We start from the raw sequence: 23,925 nt of genomic DNA on the forward strand, positions 1-23,925 counted from the left end.
TACCTTCACAAATTGCTCCCGCAAACATCACATCACCGCCATTCCAAACGGCACCATGGCCATAAACCACCACCATAAACCCTCCACCACCTTCACCTCTCTCCTTCTGCGGCCATTCCCGCACCACCTGTGAGCACCGAGTGTCGGGCTGTCCTGGGCTCGTACAAGAAACGCACCGAGCCGCGAGTGCAAAATGCGGCCTTTCCGAGGAGAATTCGGATCAGGAATGCTACACGCCCACTTCTCATCTGTCCAATCAGCAAGCGCGGGGCGGTTTGGCCCCGCCTCCAGGCGCGTCTTAGTCGAATCAAGATATGCAAATTCTTGGATCAGGGGAGATTCACGCCCCTTTTCCTCCGTCCAATGGGCGAGCGTGGCTCCACCCCCGAGCTCGTCCTGATCCGGAAATTTGCATATGGGTTCTCCTGCCGGCCTATAAAGTGCCGAGCGCAAGGCGAATCTGGTCGAGTCGGTTTTGGAAGAGCGGAGAGTGGCAGAAAAGCGGAGAGAGTTTTGGGCAGAGTCGGGTTGGAGCGCGGAGTGGAGTCGGGAGGCGAGGGCGTCCCGGTGGTTTTCGGCAGTCCGCTGAGGAGAATTGGGGGAAGAGTCCGAGGAGCTCGGGTCCGAGGCAAGGAAGACGGCGGTCGGCGACGAGGTCGCGGTGGAATCGCTCGTCACGGGACCCACGCAAGCCAGCTATACTCTTTCCCCAGAGCATCATCAATTCCCCCCCCCCCCTTTTCCCCCGCGCTGAGATAGTGCGAAAAGGGGGCCCCGTTACCACCCCACTCCAAGCAGTACAAACGAAACCCGCGAAGGAGCACGGAGTCGGGGCACCGCCGCGCTGCCACATTTGCGGCTCATCACAAAGACACAGGTAGGACCCACCCGGTCTCGCGGACCTGACCGCTCTTTCAGGTCCCACGCAAATATTGGCCCACAGGCCCCGTCTGCCCCCTTGTCTTTGAGGGTGGCCTTTTCTTTTGTTTCTGTGTAAACGTGTGTGTGTGGCGCCAGTCTGGTGAAGTAAAACTGTTAAGTGTTGCCGTGTGTCGGTCTTAGTCGGTAGTATCTCTGCATAATTGTTTTTTTTGTTACATTTGCTTTTTGTGCATAATTGCTTTAATTGTATATGTGCGCTTTCCGTGTGCCGCAGAATAAATGTGCATCATGTTGAACTGTTTTCCCGTTTCGCTTCGTCTTTTCTTTAATTGAATCTCCATCTTGCTTCACGTAAAGGGTTGGTAGTGGGCTCAATACGCCCGATAATTAATCGGAACCGTCGAGGCCGACGATACACCGCTCGGTTATCCCGATAGTACGGAACGGATTGCTTAAGCGGCCCGTGTCCGGAGTCGACCTGCGGCGAGGTGCGATCGCCCGGTCTCCCCTCCGCGTGGGTACTTAGGTAGGTCGAGTTTGGCGAACAACCCTATCCTACGCGGGTGGCCAATTGGCACGATCGTGGTGAGGCCGAAAGGCCCACCCGTGACTAGCTCCCGGCGTTAGTCCGAGAGGGTCACGACAGAATTGTCCGTCTGGTGGGCGACGTGCCGCAATTCGAGTTACGTGGCCGTTCGCACGCCGGCGGGCGCGAATTCGCAACAATGTATAACTGAATATACTATAACTATAATATACTGTATGTAACTGAATATACCAGTTCAGAGTATAGGTAAACACCTATACTCCGATCTCTAGCGGTAGCGCACGGTCGACGCACGGCGGCCGTAGGGGAACCGTGCGTCGACTCTGCGTTGCCCGCAGGTAGTCACACAGATCGCAAGGCCACCATACATTGAACACAGGGGACGCCTTAGGACTACCCTACGGCGACCGTGGCAATAGTGCGGCCGTCGTAATTTTTTGGGGTTGGCAAAATTCATTTTTCATTGATAAGAGCCTACGGCAGCCGCACAAATAACGCAAGCCCACCGTACGCCCTACGTACGGTCGACGTGGATCACATCTATGTCACAGCTTGGCTTGTCGAATTGCTATGGGCAACGTAGAAATGAAAAAAAGTTATAACTCCGTGCTATAATTCCACGGCGACCCCTATGGCCTGTAAAAGATATCCATATGGCGTAGGGCCTCCCTGAAGCCACCTCAGAAACTCTGTGGACGCTGCACGTTTCTGTCAATTCAGGGGGGGGGGGGGTGGGTACGGCCGCCGTATCCTAGCCGTAGAGCAAATGTGACTTAGGCTTTATCCACCACTCTGTCCAATGCGGTTACAAACTTGTCTTGTGGAATGTTTGTGTACAATGTGGAAAATTCACAAGTTTAAAGACATTTACCCTTGTTATTAATATTGTGGATACTGTTGATTATAGGTTTGCAATTATCAATGATCCAGAATTTTTTCAACCAGAATAAAACCTCGCCTTTTCATTGTTGTGTTTTAAGCCGTATCCATGGACATATCACGTGCTTTTGACACAGTCTGGCACCCTGCCCTACTCACCAAACTCTCTTCCCATGGTATTCAAGGCCATCTCCACTCATGGCTCGCAGACTTCCTCTCCTGTCGCAGTCAACGTGTGGCCCTAAATGGAGTTCTTTCATCCCCTCTTCCTGTGCAGGCTGGAGTTCCTCAAGGTAGCGTTCTGGGCCCTGTTCTTTTTCTGGTTTTCATCAATGATCTCTCGGACTCTCTGGAAAATCCTCTATTTCTCTTTGCCGACGACTCCACCCTCTGCCGTACCATCTGTCATCCCTCAGACCGGCAAGCAGCAGCTTCTTCGCTCACTGCAGATCTGGATAAAATCACAAACTGGTCCAACACGTGGAACATGTCTTTCAATCCAGACAAATCTCACACTCTCACTATGTCTCTTCGAAAGAACCGTTTACAAAACCCCCCCATCCACTTTCTCAACAATCCTCTGGAAGAAGTCTTTTCTTTCAAGCTTCTAGGTCTCACTATCTGCCATGACCTTTCCTGGGAAAGTCACATTTCCAACCTCGCCTCAAAAGCCAGTCGCCGACTGGGAATCCTCCGTCGTGCTAAGTCCTTCCTCGGCCCTCTTGAGCTCCTGACCACTTACAAAGCTTTTGTCCGTAGCCTGATGGAGTACTGCTCTCCCCTCTGGGCTGGTGCTCCTGCCTCCCACCTTTCTCGGTTTCACGCTGTCGAAACCAGGGCATTTAAGATCATCGGCATCTCCCGCAATGAAGCTGAGTCTTTGAGCCTCTCACTCAATCACCGCAGGTTGGTCGGTGGTCTTTCTGTCTTCTACCGACTCCTCTCCAGCCTTGCCCCCCTGCTCTCTCTGCGATTTGTCCCCACCACATTTCCACAGGGCGCTCAAGGTCCGCCAACAACCCCCTTCTGGTAAAACTACCAAAATCACGAATCACTGCTCATCTTCACTCTTTCATTCCTCTTTTTTCCCGCCTTTGGAATAAACTTCCTCACTCTATTCTTTCCCATTCTTCCCTCCAGGCTTTCAAAACAGCTGTTCACCACCACCTCTTATCTTTCCCCATCCAAATCCTCGATCTTTTCTACCCCCGATAATCCACCCAAGCCCACTTCCTTCATTTCTCCTGCTTTCCTTCCTGAAAGTCGCTGAAATGTCCATCTTCTCTTCGCCATGTTCCCCGTCCCATCCCCATCCCTCTCCCTTCCACAGTTCACCTAATGTGTCTGTTCCCCACTGTTTTGTCCCTTCCACTCCCGCCCCTCTTGTCTCATGCCTCCTTGCTGTGAGTTGTGTGTTAGCTCTCATACGAGCCTCGACCAAGGTATACAAAAAAAAAAAAAAAAAAAAAGCATTTATAAATCAGTTTCATCGCCCCTGCAATACTACCTGACAATGGTTTCAAACTGCATTCTCTACGTGTCACGATGAACCTCGTCTTACAAGTTATTTTGTGTATTTTTAGGATCCAGTAAATGAATGTAATTTATGGTGTTTGTCCAGAACTAAGTTTTTTTTCACTTTGGAGTGATTTATATGGTGTTGTATATCAAGTCTATTTTATTGTCGTTACTTGTTTTGTAGGTCTTTGAAAGTCCAGTCTGTAAGCCCAATTCTTCCAAACGCATTTGAATGTAGAATGCTTTGCATGCAAATGCAATATTATTATTCACTTTATCATTTATAACAATAACATCATGTTTGAAGCTGTTTTAAATGGTTACGTTTTTCTAGATTGTTTAAAATTTACCTTTGGATTATTTACATATTTTCATTATTTCACCACACATGTAGAGCACGCACACATGTGCAAACACACTTAAATGCACGCACACATGGAGGTGGATACTTTTCGACCTGAGAGGGCTCCGTTCCATCTTCTGAAACCCGCATATGGATATGACAACCAATGATATACACACAGACACACACATCCACATTCTGGTTAGACGATAAAAAGCTTTTGATTGTGTCCCAAAATCATGGATGATAAAGTACATGCAAATGTACAAGATAAATCTCCATATCATCAATCTGACTGAGAAAGTCATGGATCTATGGAATACCACACTAATCCTAAAGCACTTGAAAATGAAGATCGCAATACCAGTTGTGAAGATATGATGCGGGATCTTCCAAAGAGACAGCCTTTCCCCTCATTAATGAGCAAGGATACGGATACACCCGAACAACCAATAAAAGAACGTCCAAAGAAACAATAAAGGCGATGCATCTACTTTACATGGATGATTTAAATTTATTTCCACCGAATGACGAAAAATTTGCGCAATAACTGAAATTAGTGAAACAGTACTCTGACGACATCCAAATGTTTTGCCTGTCTCTGGATCCACGAAGTAACCTCATTAATGAGCAAGGACACAGATACACCCAAGCAATGAATAAAAGAACGTCCAAAGAAACCAGAAAGGTGATGCATCTACTTTACATGGATGATTTAAAACTCTTTGCACCGAACGACGAAAAATTTGCGGAACAACTGAAATCTGTGAAACAGTACTCTGATGACATCCAAATGGAATTTGGTCGAGATAAGTGCACCAAGTGCACATTCATACAAGGTCGACCAACGAAAACGGACAACATAAAATCCACCTTGATACAACAATACAGAGCTAGACAACGAAGCATCTTACATAAACCTTGGAGGAGAAGAGGGCCACCAAATATGTTATAAAAATGTGGAAAACGATTACCAAAGAATACCTGCATTGAATGAGGCTGATCCTGAAAACATACCTCTCCCAAAGGAACAAAATCAAAGCTGTAAACCAACTAGCAGTACCAGTGTCAATACAGCTGCAGAATAGTAAATTGGCCACAAGCGGAAATCAGACAACTCGATATAAAAACAAGAAAACTCCTCACCATCCACAAAATGTTCTGCAAAAATTGATGCATCCCGAGAATGTACTTGCCGAGGAAAGAAGGATGTGGCGGCCTGATGGAACTCAATCAAGTGCATGAGTGATGACTGTAAGATTAGCAGTGTACATGAAATGTTCAACAAACTACTGAATACAATTTGTACAAAAGCATGAACACAACAAAGCGGAAAAGGTATCTCTCACTCACCTTGCAAAAAACGTCCAAAAACAGGTGGGAATAGAAGATGTCACGCACCAAACCGAAACAGCAACCAATACAGCACCAACGATTGCAAAAAAGACAAAATAAAAATACAAGACGAAATACCAACAGATATATAGTGACAATTGGAAGAAAGACAAAAGAGCAAGAAAATATGAAAAGAAAAGTTGGGCAGATTGGGAATAGACAAAGAAGGATCACTGGACTGGCTAAGGGGTTAGCTCAATTGGGATGGAGAATGAATCATTGTAAATGCCCAACATCAGGGACACTACACAAATGGCTTTATAAAAAAATGGCAGGACTGAGCCAATTGGACAAGTGTCGATTTTGCAAGGTAGAAACAGCACGAGCCACCTCCTATTAGGATGTAAAAAGCTCATGTCAGATCAGCTGTACACACAAAGGCACAACAAAGTATGTAGAGTAATCCACTGGCACATCTCCAGAAATTTAAATTTCCCAGTTCCACAAAACTCATGGAAACACAAACCAAAAGCAATCATGGAAAACAAGGACATAATGCTCACATACAACCTGATGGTCCCATTGAATGTGAACATAGAAAACAAAGCACTGCGACCGGACATAGTACTCTGATCCACAAAGGAAAAGAAGGCATTGCTAATTGAGGTTTCAGTACCCAGTAATTTAAATAATGCAGAAATCAAGAAAATGATCAAATGAAATAAAAAAAAGACCTCAAGAATGAAGTGAAAAGATCCTGGAAGCTGAAGAGAACCAAAATTGTACCAATGATAATTGGAGCAAGGAGAATGATAAAGAAGAACCTCAGAAAGATCGTATAAACTATTCCTGGGAAAATTACCACAAAAGAACCACATTTGGAGGCTGTCCGAGGCTGAGTGACGATCCTCAAAAGAGCCCTCTAAACAAAACTCTGAGAACAACACACCTTCACAACTAAGCCCATCAATCATGATCCTTCACCGAAACGAAGGTGGATAGTTTGAGTCCTGGGAGGGACTCTGTTCCACCTTCTGAAACCCGAATTATGGAGATAACAATCAATGACATGCCCATAAGTATGCACACCCCTAATATCATGTGATCTCGTCTTTAATTTGTGTTTTTTGGTAAAATTCCTGCCAAAGTATTGTTTTTGAATGATGATGCACTCACAACCTGGTCTCTTCTCACAATTTAACTGCAAATTAATTCATGCATTTGGTTACCGTTGATGGGATTTAAAGGACAGAGAGTAATGTGGAAAAGGTGGTGGTAGTTTTGAATTTATGGATACGAAGAGGCACATAATTGACAGGTCCTGTGTGTCCAGGCCACTGCTGTTGGACTGTTTGAGTGATGTGGAGCTGACGCCACCGTACATACGTAAACTAATTGAGGTATCATGCGGTGAATTGCACTCTTGGGCTGTTGAAGTACTGCGCCACCTGACCTTGGAAGCTGAGACTTGCTTCCAGCGAGCAGGTAACATCACTGACACAACCGCCTCCATATTTTACCTGCACCTCTGTACTTTAGAAGGAAAGTGAAATATAAACTGTTTCATGTTTGTAGTTTTGTATTGAATGGCCTCTGCTTGCGTTTGACTCTGGAATTGCTCAGTTGTGAATTAGTGATTGCCAGTTAGTGTTTCCTGAGCTGTATTTGTTGTTTGATTCATTGCGCAGATTAAGTTTTATAAAAGAGTTGATACATGATGGAAAAACTTTATTGTGCCTTTACATGTTGAGAATGAGGCTCGATAATACCATTTTTTATCACAATTTTATTTCGCAACTTCATTCTCTTGTTTTAATAATTAGCATTTTCCTTAATGTTTCATGACCTCATAAATATTGTTGCGGACCGGGGGTCACTGGTGAGAACGACCACTTGGTGGGGAAAGTTACGTCGTTTCCACTAGACTCCCCGGAATTGTAGGCCGTCGCTCTCGGATAACTCTGTAAGCCGGCGGGTCGCTGAACTGACCGTGGACGCCAATATCTCAACCGCGTAGCGTAGGGTCTTTTGTCTAGAACCAATTTACCTAATTAACTACGCGATTTCGATTACCGTGGAACCACACCCTCGGCACGTCTTGCTCAAACCGAGTCACTCTACCGACTGCGGTCGAGTTCCAACTACCGACTACCAACTCCGGTTTGGGTGCAGTCGAGTGGAACTGTCAAAGCCGTGCTGGGTAGGATGAGCAGATTATCGGGTATAAAAACCCCCATAAACTCAGATCCGAACCATGCTGGACCAATGAAAGAAAGGACGGAAACGAACTGGGAACATTTCTACAATTGTTTTATTCACAAATAAAAGACACAGGGCAAGACTTATCGTGGATATTCAAGCAAGAATTTACAATGATGGAAAACACTTAACAGTTCTACTTATAAGACGGCCCACACACTCAGACGCACACTCAGACGATTTATTGAAAGATCCCCGCGGCCAGAGGGAGAGACGAGCTGAGTTCGCAGTTCTTGTGGGGCACCTTAACGTTGGAGGGAGGGGGTGCTCCATAGTGCGGCCCCTGGAAAAGGTCATGCAGCTCGGCCCGCAGTCACACGTGTAGGGCTCGTGTCCGTGGAGGAACCCGAGTCGGGTAGAGCGGAGTCCAAGGCGAGGTTCAGGGCCACCGACAGGACCCACGAGAGACCCGGTCAAGGTCGGGCGCCCTCGAACCAGCGCAACAGACGGCCCGCTGAGGCTAGACGCGGGCAGACCCTCCGCGTCACGACCTCCTTTTTTTCTCTGGCAACCAGCGACAAACTGGCTCACTCCAACCACTGTCTCCAGCTCACGAACACGACTCACACAGAACTCCACTGAACTGAAGACTCCTCCAACTAACGAACCTTCCGACTCAGGACACCAATACGACGACGAACAACCCCCCAAGAACTCTCACTGAGGATGGCGTCATAACTTTTATGGAGCTCCCCGAACGGGACGGGGGCTCGGTGGAACACGCGTCACTGTCTGCCCTGATTGGACGGGGCTCCCATGGGTCCGCCCTTTTCTGGGCGGAGTTTCAGCCATGCCGGGAAAACCCCGCCCCCCACTCCACGCGTGCCCATACTCGTCAAGAATATGTTACAAAGTTTGTGGAAGCCGAGAAGGAACTGCCAGAGATTCTGCCTCGGACAGCGAGCCGCCGGTTCGGCGAGTGAAGCGCTTGTTCAGTGGTGTTGTCGATTTGTTTGTTGGATTGTCTTAGATAGTTTGTTGGATGGTCATTAGATGGTTTGTTGGATGGTCGTTGGAGTGTTCGTTGGATGGTCATTACATGGTTTGTTGGATGGCTGTTAGATGTAATAACCTACTTAAAAGGACATCGCAATGCACACCTTTGATTCTCGCACTAGACAAAAGGAAGGGACCTGTCTCACATGTACTTAACGGAATAACTGACTCTTGGGACTTCTGTATGTCTGAATGCATATGGTTTCCAGATCCGTAACAATATCTACACTTGCCTTTCAAAATTATGAAGGAGATACTTATGATAGCACAAGAAATGCTGTTTTATTATTCTTCAACAAATGCGATATAATAATAGGCCTACGTTCATTCTGTTGGTTTGTTTGTTTCTCGATCTGTCTACCTGCTTTTCTCTTCCACGATTCAACCAGGGACCATAAAACCCATTTCATCATACACACAAGGACCTTTGGCAGAGGATGAGGCCATTCGGCCCATCATGCTGCTTTAACCAACTCCAGTATCATTACCCATCCACACATAAGCTTCCTACCATCCACACAAGCCAATATCCCCATACCTCTCTATCTTCAATGCATCTCGGTACCTATCCAAATCCCATTTAAACTTATCCACCCCTCCTCTGCCACAACTTTTCCTGGGAGACCATTCCATGCATTAACCACTCCACGACTGAAAGTCCCCTGCCTTAAAACTGTCCTCACTTTCATCTTCTTTACCCTCAAGCAATGGCCCTTGTTCCTGACATTGTCCATTCTGCTGAAAAACTCCACTTCTCCTGTCTTCTTCATACCCTTCATTACCTTAAACATCTTAATCATATCCCCTCATAATCACCTCCTTTACAATGTATAGAGACCTGTCTTTTTCAACCACTCCTCTGCTTAGTTTAGCTAACCTTGGAATCATTTGAGTTGCTTGACACTGTACCCTTCTATTGCATCTATAACATTCCTCAGATGTGGTGACCAAGACTACGCACGATATTCTACATGAGACCACACTAAATTCCAATACAGTGTTTGCACTACCTCCTTTGATTTATAATTTATTCCCCCATGAATACTTCCTCAAACCCTACTTGCTTCACCTTTTGCTGCCTGGCACTGTACTGTCTGCTTACCCCTCATATATTACCACCTGCAGATCAGGTCAGGGTCAGGTATGGGAGCATGTGCCAGAACAGCGCGTTGCTGCGTCCACTTTCCGCCGGTACTCCAGGGGCCTCTGTCTGGCCATCCCCCAGGCAGATGCCAGGCCCATCCCCATCTCCTTGAGATGATGGTCAACTTGCTGCAACCACGAGGCACGTGGTCGGCCCACTGGCCTCCTCCACTCATGAGACTCCCTCGCTGAGAGAATCTGGTGAGCAGGATCAGCGTCAGGAAAACGAGCCACATGTCCATACAAAAGCAACTGACGCTCACGGGCTATGCAGGCAACAAATCTCATCCGAGTCTCTCTCAGCAACTGCTCGTTGGACACAAAATCCGACAAGCGATAGCCAAGGATTCTCCGAAGAGACCTGATACCAAAGGAATTAAGTCTCCGTCTCAGATCCTTGGTCAGAGTCCAAGTCTCGCATCCATAGAGCAAGACTGGAAGTACCAAGGACCTGAAGACTCGGACTTTCGTCCTCCCGCACAGGTACCGGCAGCGCCACACCCCATGATCCAGTGAATCCATGACTCCCCAGGCCCGACCCAGACGTCTATTGACCTCTGACTCACAGCCAGCAGAGACATGAATATCACTGCCAAGGTAAGTGAATCTCTCCACGACCTCAACATCCTCACCACAAACAGACACAGACAGGACAGCAGCATCCAAGATGTCACCGAAAGCCTGGATCTTAGTTTTGACCCAAGAAACCCGTAATCCCAACGGCTCCGACTCCTCATTCAGCACCTCGAGGACCCCCAAAAGGATATCTAAAGTCTCCGCAAAGATGACTGCATCATCTGCGAACTAAAGGTCCGAGATCTTGACATTCCCAAACGATGCACCGCAGCTTAATCTCTCCGACATCCTCCCTAGAATCCAGTCCATGCAAGTGGTGAAAAGTGTGGGGGCCAGTACACACCCCTGACGAACTCCAGTAGCAACTGGAAATAAGTCAGAGATGGTACCACCACACTTCACAGCACTCTCAGTACCAGAGTAGAGTTCAGACATCAGATCGGTCAGTTTTGGTGGCACCCCACGAAGACCAAGAATCCTCCAGAGGACATCCCGATTCACTGAATCGAACGCTTTACAGAGATCAACATAGGCTGCAAGCAGCCCCTGCCGAAACTCTCGTCTGCGTTCGGTGAGGACACGAAGAGCAAGGATACGGTCAATCGTTGACCTCTTTGGTGGAAAACCTGACTGCTCTGGACGCTGCTGCTCAAGCACCCGATCAAGAATTATCCGAGCAAAGACCTTGCCCGGCACTGAGAGCAGCGTCACCCCTCGGTAGTTGTTGCAGTCTTGGCGATCACCCTTCCCTTTCCAGAGAGGAACAACAAGGCCCCTCTTCCAATCAGTTGGGATGACGCCTGTGTTCCAGGCAGAGCACAAAACTGCATGCAATGACACGAGTGCAGCATTTCCACCAGCCTTGAGAAGTTCAGCATGGATGCCACAGATCCCTGGAGCTTTGCCCCGTTTCAATCGGTTCACCGCAGCCCGTGTTTCCACAAGCGAAGGTGGAACACAGTTGATTTGAGGGTCAGCAACAGGGATTGTAACACCTTTGACGTCCAACTCGACAGCTGGGGGATCAGCCTGGTACAACCACTCAAAGTAACCGGCCCAGCGGGCCTTCACTTCAGACTCCTCTGTCAAGAGCCTACCACTCTCTGCTCTAACTGCAGTGCTCCGAGGGATGGGCTTGGATGAACGCAATGCGCGAATTCCCCTGTAAGCGGGACGAGAATCACCTGTCCACAGGTGATGCTCTACCCCCTCACAGATTCCTCACACATAGGCCTCCTTGTCCACCCTCAGTGCACGTACAGTTTTACGCTTCAGCTCCCTGAACAGCTCAGCTCTGCCATTCAGTCTGGCCCTGCGACTCTGGTCAATGGTATCCATTGTCCCTTGAGAGACAAAATTCTTCTTTGCCCTGCGGTGAGTTCCATGACATCCACCGGCAACATCAAGGACGGTGGTCTTGAAGGCACTCCACAACTCTTCAGGACCCCCCCCCCAAAGCACCCAGACCCCCCAAGTGTCCACTCAGCCTGTACGGAAACTCCTCAGCTAGTCTCTCATCCCTGAGCTTGCCAACATCCAGCCTAGGATGGTACCATTCTCCAGGATTTAAGGTGCAGCTTTAGAGTTGCTACAACAAGCCTGTGGTCAGTATTGAGGAACTGAGCACTCCGGTAGACCCTGCAGTTCTGGATCATCCTCCAACGACCGTCAATGAGGACATGGTCAATCTCCTTTGCCACACTGCCAGCGTTGGAATACCAAGTCCAGCGATGAGCTTGTGCGCGCTGGACCCATGAACAAGCCACCCTCAGTCCATGACTTCTTGCAAAGTCAAGGAACTTAGTGCTATTCTGGTTCATAGTTCCTGACCCATGGGGACCAACACACACCTCATAACCATCCCTATCTGTTCCAGTCGATGCATTGAAATCCCCCAAGACTAGAAGTGTATCTTGTCTGAGGCACTGATCAACCACAGACTCGAGCGTGGCGTCGAATGCATCCTTCATGGTGAGATCACTCGCCTCAGTCGGAGCATAAACAGAGACTAGGGAAATGACACCTAAGGAGTGACGAATCCTTAATCTCATTATACGCTCGTTGACCGGTGTTACCTCAATTATCATTGGGGTTAGCTTATTGGACACAGCTACAGCAACCCCTTGGGTATGGTAACCATCAGAGCGACCAGACCAATAGTAGGTGTAACCACCCACCATTGTCTCTCCGCAATCCGGTCTCCGAACCTCAGAGAGAGCTGCAATCCCGATGTCCAAACGCTTGAGCTCAGATGATAACAGAGACAGGTGATCATCCTCTCTTAGGGATACGACATTCCAGGCACCCACCCGAAGGGACAGCCTCAGGTTAACCCAAGGAGACCGCCGTCTGGTGGACGACACCTCAGCACCACTCCGACACACTCTCCCGCAATCTGACCCAGGAATGTTACCCCGTGGTTTCCCTCCTATCATCAAAGATTGGGGGTCCCGAAGGCTTTGCCCCAATCCCGTCATCCGGTGAGCTGCCCTGCGAAGGGAAGCTGCACAAGAGGTACTCCCACGGAGTGGGTTTTCAGATCTTTTTGCGTTTTTGTGTTTTGCGGAATGAAGGGTTTTACGGTGGCCGGAGTGCAAATCCTGCCACCAACCTCCTAATAAAAAAGTATCCCAAATGCAGGAGGACGTCTGCAGACACAATTGGGCACTAGATATGGATGGCCGTTGGCTCACAAGGAGCTCCTCCGCCCTTTGACAGGTTTTGTTTTTAATCCTCCTGGGTGTCCATATCCAAACACCCTCCTCACCAGAAAACCTGGTGGGGGAGACGGTTTAGTCGCCGACAACCCGACCATGGAACAGGTTAGTACAGGTTTACATGGTACCCGTAGCAGGTCACAGATCTAACCTGACCTGACATTCAAATCCTTCTCCTGTTTTCATGATTCTTACGCATCCCCAACACCTTACATTTCTTTATGGTAAACTGCGTCTGCCAATCTTTTGCCCAATCTATTGAAGTCTCTAGACTTTTCTGAATGTGATCACCCCCTCTCTCTGCTATATACCTTACCTCTAAGCTTTGGGTCATCAGCAAATGTGGAAAGCAGATTCTTAATCTCACTGTCCAAATCGTTAATTTAAATTATGAATAATAATGGTCCCAATACTTACCCCTGAGGTACCCCACGACATACATCCTCCCACTCATAGGCACTCTTTTCTTCCTATCACTAAGCCAGTTTCCAATCCAGTTAGTTACCCGACTAGCAACACAACAAGCCCTAACCTTAGCTAATAACCTCCTATGTGGTAAATGATCAAATGCCTTCTGAAAGTCAATATACACTACATCTACTGCACTTCCCTCATCCACCCAATCAGAATTGACGTCGAAGAACTCAAATATATTACTTAAACATTATTCTGCCCTTGGTAAATCTATGTGACTACCTTTAAGCAGTTTGAATTTATTCAAATGTTTCCCTATCTGTTCCTGAATTAATGTTTCCAACAACTTCCCCACAACTGAAGTCAAGCTAACAGGTCTATAGTTCCCAAATTATTCTGTGGATCCTTTCTTAAACAATGGTGTTATATTTGCTACTCTCCAATCCTCTAGTACCTCTCCTGACTCCGAGCTGTTAAAGATCAAACTTCTCTCTCTCTTCCCTCTCCAAGCTTCCCCCTCACCTTTCTTAAAATCTCTCCTCACACCTTTCTTCCTCAATTCTCCCCCCTCACTCCTCCTTTTCAAATCTCCCCCCCATTCATTCGCCCTTCTCAAAGCTGCCCCCTTCACATCCACAAAGCTGCCTCCTTTCCCCACTCTCTCTCTCTCTTCCAGCTCATTCTTCCACCTCCAATCTCCCACTTCCCTTTGTGCCCTCTCGTATTACTCCTCACTGCTATTCATCCCTTCACCACCGAGCCTTTTGTGCTCCTCCCCATCCGACCCTCTTCCCGAACTCTTTTGCAATCTGTCAACAACTCTCACTACCCTTCTTCTCCCCTCCCTCCCCTGCACCCAAAGCCTCCTCCCCTCCCTCTTCCTTAACAGTGTAGACCTCAAACGTCTGGTGCCTTTGCTCTAACCTGACTCTATGCTCCATAGAGGTTGCCACTGAGAAACCAGACATAATCTGCTTAACAGAAACTTTCCTCCTTCAAGACGTCTCTGACTCCTTAGTTTCTCTCCCTGGTTTCTCCCTCCTCCGGTATGATAGACCTGAGCTGGGGGAGTTGCTCTCTTTATCAAAAACTCTATTCCTCACTCTCCATGCACTGTCCTCACTCCTCCACACCCCCAGGAATACCTCTGGCCATGACTTCCCCTCCACTTCCACCTCATGTTTATCTGTGTGTTGTACCATCCACCAAACAGTGATGACTCCATTTACACCTTGCTCACCAAAAACATGGACCATCTTCTATCCACTCATCCAAACTCTCTCTTCCTCATATGCAGTGACTTCAATTGCCATCACGCCAGTTGGCTGGGTGTGGGTACCTCTCTCACCTGCCATGGTACTTCAGCAAAGGACTTCTGCAACTCATTAGGATTGACACAATCTGTCAACTTCCTGACCCGGTACTCCATCTCTTTTGGATCTGATTTTGACCAATTTCCAGAAAATGTCTGCTGCTCTTCTTGTGCTCCAATCGGTTCATCTGACTACATGCTTGTTAAAGTGGTTATCTTTCTGGCTGTTATTGGAGAATCACCTCAGCACCAACGAGTCTGACATTGCACTCAAGCTGACTGGCAGGGTCTTCAAGCAGCCATCATACTTCTAGACTGGTCTCCCATTTCAGCTCCCACCGACGTCAATTCATCCTAGGAAGTTTTTTTCAAAGAAATTTGCTCTCTCATGCACAGATTTATCCCATCTCGTCTTCAGTTGTCCGACCCTTCCCTCCCACCCATGGTACACTCAAGCTTGTGGCGAGGCTGTTGTCCTCAAACAACTTGCCTTTGCCTCATGGAAGGCAAATCCTACTGAAGGCAATCTCAGTTCCTTCCACAAAGCTCTGAACAAGTGTGTGTCTACCCTGAGAAGAGCCAGGAAACATCTTTCTCATCTCAAGTCTGAACTCTCAAACCTGTCTCCCTCCTCCAAATCCTGGGAGCATCCCAACAATGGATGGAGGTCCTAAATTCCAAATATGAGATCAGAGCTATCTCTCTCGACATATCGCGAGCTTTCGTTGCGGTCGTGCATCCTGCACTGCTCACCACACTCTCTTCTTATGGTATCCAAGGCAGTCTCCACTCATGGCTCATGGACTTCCTCTCCTGTCGTAGTCAACGCGTGGCTCTTCATGGAATTCTCTCATCTCCTCTTCCCATCCATGCTGGAGTTCCTCTTGGCTGTCTTGCCAGCCCTATATTTCCTGCTTGATTGTGTGTCCTAGAAATTAGGACGGTGACTTGTGATAACAAGGAGGGTGGAACAGCAGGGAATTATGAAATTTCTGCTGAATGAAAACATCAAGTCTGTTGAAATTTCGAGATTATTTGAAGCACAGGATGATGATTTGCGTTAAATGACAAATGTACACTACCGGTCAAAAGTTTTAGAACACCCCCATTTTTCAGTTTTTACTGAAATTTAAGCAGTTCAAGTCCACTGAATAACCTGAAATGGTACAAAGCTAAGTGGTAAAGTACCAGAAGTTTAAAAAAAAAGAAAAGTTTAGGTTACCAAAAACTGAAAAATAATGTAAATTTCAGAGTTGTTAAAAAGGCCCTTTTCAGGGAACAAGTAATGGGTCAGCAACTGCAGCTGTTCTGCATCAATGGAAGTAAATTAAGCCTTGAAAGTTGATGCAAACAATTCCTGCAGGTGTCCCAACTTTTGTTGATTAGTTACAAACCCTCTGTCTGTATAAAAGCAGTGTTGGAACAGACTGTGTTGCTGCACCCTCTGAAGCATTATTTGGACAATATTGCACTGCAGGAAGTAGTATATTGCTATCATAATGGTGAGATAAAGACAATTAACAAAGGAAGACAGACAGACCATTATCTCTATATAACTAAAACTCTCATCTTGTATGTATGTATGTATGAATGAATGTATGTATGTATGTATGTATGTATGTATGTTCCCGATATACAGCCAAAACGGTACACGACAGTGCAAAAATTTTTATGGCCACCTTACCTACCATTCTCTTACGGTGTGCAGTATCAAGTGTCGTTCAAATCGGGCAACGGAAAAAAATTATTTAAACATCAATTCCCAATTCAGTCACGTACTCTTCGGGAGTATTTGATCAATGTAAACAACCTCAGTGGTATAGTTCGCTGGAGCTATCTTTTTATTTTTTTTCCTTGAAATGATTTTTTTCATCAACCGCTGTCACATAGGGAACCCAACGGGTTCACGGGTCGTCGAGTAACCTTTAAAAGTGTAGGTTTTCCTTTAGAGAAATTGCAAAGGCAGCCAATGTGTCAGTGAGTACAGCTTCCAACACCATCAAAAGGCACTTGGAAACTGGAGGAAACTCTGACAGGATTAGGTCTGGCAGACCCAAAGCCACAACACAATCAGAAGGCAAGTTTCTGAGAGTCAACAGCTTGCGTGATAGGCGGTTCACAGGATGGCAGCTTCAAGCACAGCTTAACACTGGTCGAAGTAAGGAAGTCTCAGTTTCAACTGTGAAGAGAAGACTTCGAGCTCCAGGTTTGACAGGTCGAGTGGCAGTAAGTAAGAAAGCCATTGCTAAGATGGCAAAATAAGAAAAAGAGGTTTGCCTGGGCCATGAAGCACCGCCAGTGGACTACTGAAAACTGGAAGAAGGTCTTATGGACCGATGAATCAAAATTTGAAATCTTCGGTTCATCACGCAGGGTTTTTGTACGCCATCGAGTAGGCGAAAGGATGGTCCCTCAATGTGTGACACCAACTGTCAAACATGGTGGAGGAAGCGTGATGATCTGGGGCTCTTTTGCTGGATCCAGAGTCAGCGATTTGCACAGTGACTGGCATCCTGAACTAAAAGGGCTACCACAGCATTTTGCACTGCCATGCAATATCCTCTGGTCTATGCCTCGTTGGTCAGGGGTTCATCCTACAGCAAGATAATGACCCAAAACATACCTCCAGGCTATAACAGAACTACGTTAGAAGAAAAAACAAGAATGTAGGCTTCAAATCATGGAATGGCCAGCACAGTCTTGAGACTTAAACCCCATCAAGCTGGTTTGGGATGAACTGGACAGAAGGGTGAAAGCAAAGCAACCTACAAGTGCAACACATTTGTTTGCAACTTCCACAACAGTGTTTGGAAGAACTTTCCGAACAATATTTGATTTCAATTGCAGTTAGAATGTCACGAGTGTGTCCGGCTGTTGTATTGTTGCAGGGCCAGGTATCGGCCGTGAACACGACCGCTAGATGGAGCAGCAGAGTTGGCCCGACCGATCACCCGGAATTTAGATCGTACCTTTTCGGAAAACTCCGAAAAAGTACGGGTCCCTTATCGCAGTGGTTCTCAACCTTTTGGAGCCGCGACCCCCCAAATAATTTAAGTTGGGGTTCGCCACCCCCCTCCCGACTCACATTTGAAACACACTGCAGTGACGTCACGGAGCGCATAAAAAAAATCCACAGTGCCTGGAGCACATTGGTCAACGCCTCGGTACTGCCAGCTGTTAAAACTAAACAGAACTAAAATGAACTAAACTGGCATCACAAATTTATTATTTACACTCTGATGTATAACACAGTAAAAACAGCCAGCCACATTCTTAAAAAAAGGCTTCTCTAATTGCAAAGAGCGGTATGTAGCCTATTTATGCACGGGACACAGACTGGAAGATTGAGCAACCCTCTGCTGCAGACAGAGGTTACTATCACGCATGACAGCTCCCAGACGTACACAAACCTTGCATTACTGACCAAAAAATATGCAAAAAACAAAACAAAAACTAAATCAATTTGGCTTTAAGTACAGTTTTAAATTTTATTCAAGATCTGCCAGCACAACTCATTGTGAAGGAGGCAACAGGACTGCTTTACAAGCTGATGGCAATAGGCTATTATCATTCATTCTCATATAGCTGGGCCTGCAAAACAGCTTTAAGCACAGTGCAAATACCTTTCAGTGTCCCTACAGGCTGATTATTCTCAGTTCATTCACAGTTCTTATAACAGTTTTGCCTGTTGTAGGCTTGTAGCCTATTATCATTCATCTCATTTTGCATTTTCCCCTTTATAACAACGATTCTCAATGGGTTTTCAGTTTCATTTTCTTTCAGATTGAACACAATAATTCAGATAATACTGACACAATAATTGAACACAATAATTCTTTTTTTAACAGTTACATCTGTAAAGGCACAGGCTTGTATTGTCAGATTGTATTCACTTACTCATTTTAGTGGGATGGCTGGGCCTGTTTCTTTGAACAAAGCAGCTGTTTTCTTGGTTTTAAGCTGGAGACTGCAACACGAAGATCATCCTCAACTCTAATGAGCCGTGATCTGTATTTGTTCTTGATAAATGTCAGTGAGGAAAAGGTCTTCTCACAAAGGTATGTAGATCAAAATGGAATAAGTATATAAATTGCAGCCTTTGATAGTCCTGGGTATTCTGCGGCCACTGACAGCCAGAATTCCTCCAGTGTGGATGAAGCAAAAGTGGTCTTTAATGTGCGGTCAGAGGAGAGGTCCAAGAGTGCATCCTCAAGCTCCGATGACAGGTGTCGGGCAGATGAGGTGATGAAAGGCTGGCGTATCCAGTCGTTTCTGGGGTGTCGTCTTTTGGGAAGTACCTATTGAAGTGGCCAAGCAGGCTTCTGAGGTGAGTAGCAATAAGTCCTTTTATTGTTTGCATGCTAATGTCAAATTTGTCCATGAAGTCCTCGAGCTCAGGGAACATTTCCACACTGCCTTCTTCGACTCGCGCTGCCCACCGCTCAAGCTTCTTAGTAAACGCTGTAACCTTGTCAGAAAGCGTGAGGACATTGGTGTTTGGGCCTTGGAGAGACAAGTTTAGACTGTTCAGTTTATCAAATATGCTTGCCAGATATGCAAGGCCAGTAACACAAGTGGGGTCGGTCAGGTGGTCAGCAAGGGGGGAGCCACAATCTGAGAGGAAAATGCGAACCTCCTCACGCAGTTCAAACAGTCTGGTTAAAATTTTCCCCCGTGATAGCCATCTGACCTCTGTGTGAAATAGTAGAGATTCGTGTTCCGATCCTATTTCCTGGCAGAGTGTGGCAAACAGTCTGGTATTCACCGGATGGGATTTGATGAAGTTCACCACTTTAATTGCTGTTTGGAGAACATTGCGGAGTTGTGGCTCGAGGTTCTTGCTGGCGAGGGCCTCTCTGTGAATAACGCAATGAGTGAATTTGACATGTGGCGCCACTTACAAAACTTTAGCTTCCAGTCCCCTCCTTGTCCTCTGCATGGCGCCAGCTCCATCTGCACACACAGAGATGCAATTTTCCCATCTTAGCCCCTCCTCGCGCATTTTACTGTCCAGTTTGTTAAAAATGTCACGACCAGTGCAAGTTCCTTCAAGTGTCGAGCAAAACAACATATTGTTACGAATTTCGGTCCGCCCAGCGTGCGATCGGCCACGTAACTCAAATCGCGACTGCGTCGCTCACCGGCACGGACAATTCAGTCGTGACCCTCCTTGGAACTACCGCCAGGAGCTAGTCACAGGTGGGTCTTTCGACCATCCCACAATCGTACCAATCGGCCACCCGCGCAGGATAGGGTTGTTCGCCAAACTCGACCTACCTAAGTACCTGCGCGAGTAGTTAACCGGGCGATCGTACCGCGTTCTCGTTCTCGTTCGTTCTCGTTCACGAACAAATCGTTCTCCGCGCAGGCTCGTGTTTCACCATCGGCACCATGGTTGGGGAGGGGAACGGACGGGGTTATCGGCGCTTTCTTAGCGTGGAGCTCAGTAAGGGAGAGCGGAATTGCTGACGCTCCGAGCTCCTTCCTCTCCGTCTCCTGACTCCCGTCTGCCTTTCCCCATCTGCTTCGAGCTCCGTCTCCCGACTCTGTCCCACCGACACTGCTGCACCGACACTGCCGCCGTCTCCCTCTTCGAGCTCCGTCCTGCTCTCCGACCCCTCCAGACCGCCACTCTCCAGACCCGACTTGACTGCCACTCCACCAACTCTAGACTGCCACTCTCCAGACCCGACTTGACTGCCACTCCACCGACTCCAGACTGCCTCGAGCTGCGTTGTGCTCGCGCTTATATAGGCCGGGGGAGGAGCGTATATGTAAATTTGTGGATCACAGCGGGTTTGGAGGCGGGGCTACACCACCTGATGCTCAGCCATTGGATGGATGAAAAGTGGGCGTGATTCATTCCTGATCCGTTTTTCGAGGCAAAAGGAACCCATTCACATCCCATGGCATGACGTTTGGTAGAAAGGCGAAGGTGGTGGGAGTTTGCTGTGGTGCTTTGGGAAGGGTGTTCGTGGTGGCGATTTGGTTGCTGGCGGGCGTCGTTTGAGAATGGCTGTGAAGCGATGTTTGCGGGGTGGAGTTGTGGAGGTAAAGAGGCGAAGGTGGTGGTGTTTGAGTTGTAGTTGTTTGGGAATGATGTTGGTGGTGGTGATTTGGTTGTTGGGGGATGATTGGTTCAAAATAATGATAGAGAAAAGAAAAACGGCTATCTCAAAGGATCGCAGCCCTGTGAACACGGAAAATTCCCTCTAAACAACGGTGGAGAAATCTAACTACAGTACACATATACTTATCGTCATAACTGATCTAAGGTCCTTTATGGTGGTCTGCGAATTTCCACAGCCGTAACAATAGCCGCGTACATTTTCCCCTCGTAGCTGTATCTTGCAAAAACATGTAACTGTGCATCACTGGAAACATCCGTTGTTTCGTCAATTTGGAGGGAAAAATCTTCCACTTTTCTTCACTCGGTCAATGAGCTGCCCTTTCATGTCATTGGCCATTTCACCAATGCGCCTCGCATTTCTATTTCGTCTCAAGTGTGCTTGCTATTTTTTCACCATGCATAGCTCTGGTCATTGCAATCGCTGCTGGGCAGATCAGGCTCTCTGCAATAGTATGGGGCTTTTTGGATTGAGCAACCAGGTATGCCACTTCATATGAAGCCAACAGGGCTTTGACGGGATTGTAGAGTGCTCACGTACAGTCTTCTTTTGGCTCACCTCTGTAGTTCTCCCTCCTTACGACGAAAAAAATCTAATGCTTTGTCAATGTAGGATGGGTGTTTGGTTTGTAAATGTCTCTTCAATTTCACTGGTTTCAAGCTTTCGTGAGCAAGCACTTCTGAACACAGAACACACTGTGGATATTCACTTCATTTTTGGCAAGGCATGTGAATCCGTACTGCAGAAAGTCAGTCTGATATTTCCGACGCTTGTTGGAGGCCAAATCTGCTGCCGGCACCTTTCGTTTTTCAGTTGAACTTGTAACAGTTGGCCCACCTTCACATGTGTCGTCTTGGTCCTCTTCTTGAGCTGGCAGACCTTTTTTGACAAGCCACCGATCTATATTCAGCCACCTTGCAGTAGTTAGCTGGCGCTAACATTGACTTTCAGCACCCACCACTGTGCTGCACGTGTGCATTCTCTCTCTCTCTCTCTCTCTCTCTCTCTCTCTCTCTCTCTCTCTCTCTCTCTCGCTCTCTCTCGCTCGCTCTCTCGCTCTCGCTCTCGCTCTCTCTCGCTCTCTCGCTCGCTCTCTCGCTCGCTCTCTCTCTCGCTCTCGCTCTCTCTCTCGCTCTCGCTCTCGCTCTCTCTCTCGCTCTCGCTCTCGCTCTCTCGCTCTCTCGCTCTCTCTCTCGCTCTCGCTCTCTCTCTCTCTCTCTCGCTCTCTCTCTCGCTCTCTCTCTCGCTCTCTCTCTCGCTCTCTCTCTCGCTCTCTCTCTCGCTCTCTCTCTCGCTCTCTCTCTCGCTCTCTCTCGCTCTCTCTCTCTCACACACACACACACACACACATACTAATTTCACTTGCTGCTCAAATCTGTTTCATAATGACTCCATTATAACATTGGTATGGGAGATTTAATTGAAAAATCATTTTCAAAAAATATTTATGAATTTCTTTATTATATATTTGTTTGTTTATTTGTTTTGACAACCTTCCCGCGACCCCCGAAAACAATCTCGCGACCCCCGGGTTGAGAACCATTGTCTTATCGGACCGTGAAGCGTCAATATTTCTGCCACGTGGTACAGGGTTATTTGCCAGATTTCAAAACACCTAGATTTGCACTTGGCGATTTACCGAGTCTCCACACCCTCGACTGCACCCTTACGGAACGAGCCGCTTAGCGTACTCTAGCCGTGTGCGACCCGAGCGGTTTATCGCCGAGATCCGTCTGTCCAATTGTCCCGTTACAACGGCAACAGCCTGGCTAATTTTCCAACACGCAGCACGCCAAGCCAATGGAGGAAAGGACACGAACGAGCAGATACATTTCACAAATGGGGCTGTTTATTTAACAATAGGCAGGGAGGGGAACACAAAAGAGCAGAGTTATCCGAATATAGAAGGCACGTATATACAGCACGGCACGTATACAATTTCCTACTTATTGAACTGACGCCACAAACACACACACCCAAAAGAATCTGACCAAAGTGGTATTTATTCGGACCTCCAGCCCAGAGGACAGTCGAGCTGGAGGTGAGAGTCTGTTTGATCTTTCCGCCTCGTGCGGTCTTCAAGCATCAGGTCCTCGGGGCAGAACTAGACCCCCAGCACGATCCAGGCGATCCAGATGCCCTCACGACCGGGCTCCAGGCGAACAAAGTCAGCAGGGCGAAAGCTGGCAGGATAAGACCCTCCGTTGCACCGACCACTCTGTGCGCAGATGCTTTCCCACCTTGCACGCAGATGCTCACTTCCTGCCAGAACACCACCTCACGCGCAGACCGTGCCCATAATTATATCCCCCTCTTCAGATGGGGGGGGGGCAAGCTCCTTGATTGGCCCGGGGCATGGTGACATCACGCGGACCGCCCCTCACACAGTCTGGGAAGTCTGATTGGCCGGGTGACGGTCACCTCACTCGTTGCACGCTGATTGGTCGAAGGCCACCGCGAGGCTCCTCCTTGAACTCCGCCCACGTATGTGCTGACACGCATGCAGACAATGGCGTCGGTGTGAATGAGGTGAAGCAAGCGAAGTGAAGGTGAGAGTGATGCGGTGTTGTCGGCGTTGATGTTGGTGGTGTAAAAATAAAAGAAAAACCCTTACTATCAAAATAACTACGCAGCACATTTACATTTAATCACCCATTAGACAAGGGATGGGAAGCTATCTATCCACATTTACTTATTGATATAACTGAGCTAGCTATAGGACCTGTATGTTGAGTGCAGTAAACTTCCAAATCCACAACAATATCTGCAAAAGGTGGCTACTTTGATGAGTCAAAAATTTAGATTAAATTTTGTTCAACAAAACGATTCCATGATTTCTTTTTTATCTGCAATTGTTTATTTGTTCTATGCTTTCA

The 23,925-nt window shown here is 47.4% G+C and overlaps 1 protein-coding gene across 2 annotated transcripts in view; it reads left to right on the forward strand.

Moving 5' to 3' along the window:
• Window positions 1-23,925, forward strand: part of HERC2 (HECT and RLD domain containing E3 ubiquitin protein ligase 2) — a 600,800-nt gene that overhangs the window by 227,441 nt on the left and 349,434 nt on the right. The window contains exon 34 of one of the 2 annotated variants that reach the window (XM_085851823.1): window positions 6,823-6,989. In XM_085851823.1, the coding sequence (XP_085707949.1) occupies window positions 6,823-6,989 (167 nt within the window). The remainder of the gene's footprint in view (window positions 1-6,822; window positions 6,990-23,925) is intronic. The other variant, XM_085851824.1, reaches the window with a different exon arrangement.

This window comes from Eptatretus burgeri, chromosome 13, assembly GCF_056783735.1.
Source record: "Eptatretus burgeri isolate ZD-2024b chromosome 13, Ebu_testis_v1, whole genome shotgun sequence".
Lineage (NCBI taxonomy): Eukaryota > Metazoa > Chordata > Myxini > Myxiniformes > Myxinidae > Eptatretus > Eptatretus burgeri.